The sequence below is a fragment of the Eleutherodactylus coqui genome, chromosome 2 (genome assembly GCF_035609145.1).
Source record: "Eleutherodactylus coqui strain aEleCoq1 chromosome 2, aEleCoq1.hap1, whole genome shotgun sequence".
NCBI lineage: Eukaryota > Metazoa > Chordata > Amphibia > Anura > Eleutherodactylidae > Eleutherodactylus > Eleutherodactylus coqui.
The window spans coordinates 22,629,690-22,635,689 of record NC_089838.1 but is presented as its reverse complement, the minus strand read 5'-3'; the positions used below and the strand labels follow the sequence as shown (position 1 = coordinate 22,635,689).

General features: G+C 51.2%; 1 protein-coding gene across 1 annotated transcript in view; it reads left to right on the top strand.

The window, feature by feature from the left end:
* Nucleotides 1-4,988: 4,988 nt before the first annotated feature.
* CLINT1 (clathrin interactor 1) overlaps nt 4,989-6,000 on the top strand; it is a 65,520-nt gene continuing 64,508 nt past the window's right edge. The window contains exon 1 of the mRNA XM_066590476.1: nt 4,989-5,166. Within this exon, the coding sequence (XP_066446573.1) occupies nt 5,126-5,166 (41 nt within the window). The 5' untranslated portion in view covers nt 4,989-5,125. The remainder of the gene's footprint in view (nt 5,167-6,000) is intronic.

Genomic DNA, 6,000 nt, shown 5'->3' with positions numbered 1-6,000 from the left:
TGCTGGGTGTACTGGGAGCAGGACCAGGGGCGTACTGGGAGCAGGGTGTACTGGGTGTACTGGGAGCAGGACCACGGGCGCACTGGGAGCAGGGTGTGCTGGGTGTACTGGGAGCAGGACCAGGGGCGTACTGGGAGCAGGGTGTACTGGGTGTACTGGGAGCAGGACCATGGGCGCACTGGGAGCAGGGTGTGCTGGGTGTACTGGGAGCAGGACCAGGGGCGTACTGGGAGCAGGGTGTACTGGGAGCAGGACCAGGGGCGCACCGGGAGCAGAGTGTACTGGGTGTACTGGGAGCAGGACCAGGGGTGATCAGTTGTTCACGCTGGGAAAGCAGGAGATTAAAAGAAAAAATAAAATCTCCACTGCGCATGTGTGGCAGACGGCGCTTCGGCACACATCCACAGTGAAGACCCAGACAGGTAAGCACTGTCCTTGGCCACGGTCGGATTCCACTGCGGGCTCCCACATGCGGAATCCGACCCGCCATCTTTGAGGAAGGGATGGGAAGGCTTGTTTTTAAGGAGCTCAATAAATATAAAAAGTCTTCTGCGCTCTTTAAAAGAGATTAGGGACACCCCATATAGATATCCAAATCCAGGTTTATTGACATTACAAGCAATGCGTTTCAGCCACCCGGGCCTTTCCTTATAGATTTGGATATCTATATTGGGTGACCCTAAACTCTTTTAAAGAGCGCGGAGGACTTTTTTCTTTTTATATTCATTGAGTATCTTTTTACTCCATTGTTGGGAGACAGTGAGGTTATACCCTTGGAGCGGCTCTCCTAGATACTAGGATAAAGAAGATTTGGAGTGTCACCACTTTGTTCTAGAAGCGACCCTGGACTACATGGACTACCCCCTTTTTCTGATTGGCTGCACACCATTGTGCCTTAGTTTGGCTTTACAGGTCCTGCTTCTGGGCCCACTCTGACTGTAGCCAGCAGCAGCTCTCAAGGTGGCCTGTAAGTCATGCCCTTTGCTGCCTTGGAGCCACTGTCACTCTCCCTGCCGCCCCTTGCTAATGTTTACAGCCGCTGTCTGCTCACATCGCTTGTAGGGCCGCCGCTGTTACTGTCCCTGGCAGTGGTTCCTCCTCCTTACGGTTCCTGCCGGTGGCCGGGCTGCTCCGCTTGCTAGTACGGGGGCCCCCGCTGTCAGTTTCCCTGCCAGCCCTTGCTGCTTAAACGTGCAGCTGCTGGCCGCACTGCTCACACCTCCAGCTCCTGGCCCCTGTGTAAGAGTAGGCGAGCTGGTGACAGCGCTGCTGAGACTTCCTACTCATCGCCCCGCTGTAACAGTAGGTGCGCTGCTGACACCTCCTGCTCCCGCTGTAAGAGTAAGCACCGGCTGGCTCCCAGCAGCGCTGAAATTTAGCACCTACATTCACAGTGGTACAAGAAGCAGGACCTGTCTGAACTAAAAAAAAACATGAATGCCATGCAGCGAATCACAAAATAGGGGGCGTGACCGCACTGCCAAACCCCCTGTATCTGGACGCCACCTCCACTTCAGGTGGCGACAAGATACACTAATACCTATAAGCCCTAAGGCTGTATTTACATGGGACTTAGTGCCATATAGATATACTATATACTGCAATACTACAGTATTGCAGTATATATATCCAATGTGTAATGAAGGTGCCGGATTCTACACAAGATTTCTTCTTTAATGCTTTATTTCAAATATTCAGAATCAGACACGTTATAAGACGCATGCCTTTGCTAGCACGTAGCTGACATGTTTCTGCAGTCTCAGCTGCCTTTTTCAAAGTGGTGTGGTACAAGGCAGGCTTTGGTTGTCTGTTGCTGCTGAGACGTGCAGCTAGCCAAGACTCCATGAAGAGATCTCAAGGAGCAGTGGTTTCCTAAAGCCTAGGATGATGGTGAGCCTTTCATATCTTTTTTTGAGATATGAAGTACAAGTATTGCAGTACATGGTATTTCTGCCTACATTTTATTAAGACAAGTCACAGGCTCGACTTAATAGACAGAACTACAGGGCAGCCCTGGGTTCAAAGACGGCTTACATCAGCCATGTATGGCGCGGGCTCGGATCCCGATTCCTCTCCATACAAACCCTGCACACCCCGAACGCACATTTACATTCGAAGGCGCGAAGGAGTTAAATGGTAAAACAGTATTATGGGTTTCAACACACAAGGTGGTGCGCTCTCCTAAATGCTGCAAACAGATAATTAACAGCATTTAATGTTCTTTGTCAGGTTTCTGTTTGTGACACAATCAGACGTGGACTATGTTACTTCACAGTCTTAACCCCTTAGTGACCGGCCTAATTTGTGCCCTATGGCTTCTGCAGATGGGCGCTTTTGTGCGCGCAAACGACAGAGAATACACGGGTGTACTTTGTGCGCACAATACTCAGAGAAAAGATCCCATTGATTTCAATAGGGTCATTCACAATTCCGTATTTTTCTGCATGTTTGCACACCAAAGGTCCCCGTAGAAGTCAATGGGTGTGTAGCAAAGGCTACCTATTCAGAGGCGAACCTGATATCAAGCTCGTGAAAGCGCGATTTACCCGCCAATGCGAGGCATTTTTCAAAAACACCGTGTATCGCATCTGTGAAGTTTTGATCCTCATGTGCGAATGTCACGCGCAATAGAGGATCGGAAGTGTTTCCCATTGCTTTCAATGGGTAACCTTGCATCGCACTCGCCTGCACATCGCAAGGCATGAGATGCATTAAAGGTTTCATTGAAATCAATGGGCGACGCGTTCTGGGGAACACGAAGAGATAGGACATGCTGCGTATGCATATAACGCCACTCTTGCGCGAGTTTCTCAGCTGTGGCCTAAGAGCCCATTACCCGCCCATGTATTTCACAGACAGCACACAGACCCGTTATAGCCGATTGGCCTTTTCAGGCAGGCTTTTTTTCACACCGACCGTCCTATTCTTCCGATTGTCGGGCTTCTTTCCCACGAGTGTATATCAGCCGGACGTGAAAATGGCTGCCCGATATACGCTATGTTGGGAGAGATAAAATTGGTGAACAGGTGAACAAATCAAACGTTTGTGCACCAGTCCAGACGGCATGGGTCCAGGCGCATATGCACAGAGACTACCATGACGTCGCCCCTTTTCCCCTCCCTCCCCATCGCAGGCTCACTATTCTTCTCCTCCCCGCTCATTCTTTGCACTGGGAGGGGGTGGAGCTAAGCGCTGTTCCATCCCGCCTCCTCCTGTTAATGCGTAAGGACAATGGACGGGGAGAGGACAAGAGCTTAGCTCCACCCCTGTCCTGCCCCCTCCTACTGCAGGGAGGAGAAGAATGGTGAGCCTGCACGGAGGGGAGGAGAGCAGAGGGAGGGTCTTCAGCAGCCACGCTGCTTAACTCCCTCCCACCTGCGGCCGCTGCCATGGGCTCCCATAGGAGCCCATGTAGTGGCCGATGTATTCCGGCCCAAAAGATAGTTCGAGGACTATCTTTTGGGCCTGACATAAAAACGCCCGGCGCTATATCGGCCATCCGGGCGCTATTACGTCTCAGGAATACGGCCATGTGCCGGCTGATATACGCTCGTGGGAAAGAAGCCTCAGATTGGAGTCAGGAAGACATTTTTTCCCTTAAATAGGGAAAATTGGTTTTACCTGATTGGGTTTTTTTTGCCTTCCTCTGGATCAACACTGGGGGTTAATATGGCTGAACTGGATGGACATGTGTCTTTTTTCTGCCTTACATACAGACCAGAATCAGGCATGCAATGTCCTGTGTCTGCGGGCATCGGGCAGGTGTGCTGTCTGAGGAGAGATGCGGGCATAACTCGCATACGCCCGCATCAATGGGCCCTAAGAAAATCTAGTGCGGTCCATTATCTGCCGAGGAGGCTTGGGCCCCGCTCGTGTAATGCCACATCATTTACAGGCGACAGAGGCCGCACTATTGTGGGAAACCATCTGGCACGTAACAAGCGCACAACCACGTTACAAGAGATGGCGGACGCCTCGATGTCACATGACTTGTTGCTATGGAGCGGGCGGCAGGCATAAATCATTTTAACAGCCAATCTCTCCTCGCAAATAGAAGAAATCTACTTTTAGGTCGGCTTCACACGGACGTATTTGTGCGCGCAAAACTTGCACATTCAATACACAGTGAATAAAACCCAGTGATTTTAATGGGTTCGTTCACATGCGCTGATTTTGGGTGCGCATTTTCGGACGCACGAAAACAGACAAAAGATGCTCTTTCTTTCTGCGCACCAAAGCTCCCCATAGAACTCAATGTGGCGGTTACACAAATGCGCTGCGTGGCAATTATATGTGTACAATAATCACGTGTTTGAGGAAAAGACGCATTATGATGTTGGGCAAAGCTGCTCCGTGGGCGCGCACATTTATGGGTGCTCTCGTTCGTCCACGATATTGTGATCGCAGCAGTGCGGCATTTTATTTTGCTCTGCACACAGAAATCCAGATGAGCGCCCTCCTGCAACTTTGTACTATCACTGCTTGCAAATCACATGCAACTTTATGCAGCGCAACAAACTGTCTCCAGTAGGTTGTCAAAATGCAAACATTTTTTTTTTGTGCACTTTAATAAAGATCGTGTTATTCAAAGTCCTTATTGGTTGCATTAAATCCGGCAGTCACACAACAGGTAGGAGTAATGACTCAGCATCCAGGACATCACATGCTGCCGACTCCCCTTTAAGGCGGTGAAACTTCCCTTGTAGTGACGCAGGTGGCTCTTCTTCCGTTACCATGACGCGCCCGCACTAGTTACCTGCCGTCACTTCCCAGGTGGAGCTCACTTGCCTGCGTGGAGACTTCGGAAAGCCCAGGTTGAACTGAATCATGGTGCGCACGCGCAGTCAGGGAAATCTGACTGCGCAAGCGCAAGACCTCGGCTCACTCACTCTTTCTCTCGATGGCGCATGCGTTCTCTGGTTGGCAAACGACGCACGGGATGAGTGCGCTTGCGCGAGGTGGTTGGCTTTTGAGTGGGGCAAGTTAGTGCGCAGGCGCGAAGTGACGCGATCGGTCGTTGCGTGTAGGGCAGTGGAGCGGTTGCGCGGAGTGACATCTGCAGTCTCCGGTGAGAAAGAGGGGAGAGAGCAAGTCGTGAGGGCCGGAGGAAGAGACCGGAGCCAAGATGCTCAACATGTGGAAAGTGCGGGAGCTGGTGGATAAAGCGTAAGTTCTGGTGGGGGAGATGCCGGTGGGGTGTAGTGTCGGGCCTGTCACTCCTGTGTGTTGTCTATAGGGGAACTAGTTGTATACGGCACGTGACCTCGCCATAGTCTTATTGGTATCACGTGGCTGATGGTGCCACAGGTATAGTGGGGGACGCGGACTGATCGCCATTAAAACTGCTCAATTTCAACTTTGTGACACCATGGCAACCGCCGCACTAGTTAGAAACAGCGGCGATGGCGTTTCCGACAATTAAAAAACGGGAAATGAAGTCTGTACTGCACAGTTCTGCGCTGGTGTTTTCGTCTTGTCGCCGTTAGTAACGTATCGCTACGCGGAGGCGGTTGGCCTTCACTGGCGTGATCACGGATGATTTTGGTACGGATTTGGTGCTAGTTATCGGTTTACTCGCCTTTTAAGTTTGGCGCGACTATTCCGGGCTCGACTAAGACGTTGCGCACATGGTGGAGATGTTGTACAGCGACTTACGGAGTCGTAGTCCGTATGTGTGCAGCGCCTTATTACGGAGCAATCTTTCGTGAGAACGGCGCTACTAGTGGCGAATCTCTTCCCGGAACAGCGTCTAATGGAACGTAACGCCATGTATACTGACACTCCTGTGAGCTCGGACAGAAAAAGGTATCTGCTCCCAATCGGATGGCGCCGTAGACTTCTAGAGGCGGCGTGTTGCGGCCGTACGACTCGGTAATGTGTGGGGGTCATGAAAGGACAAAAGCAGCGCTGTGATTGGCTCCAGAGTGCGCAATACTAAAAGCTTCTCTGAATCCTGATTTTTGGGCTTTTTGCATTCGTTTACATCAGCGTTGCGGTTTC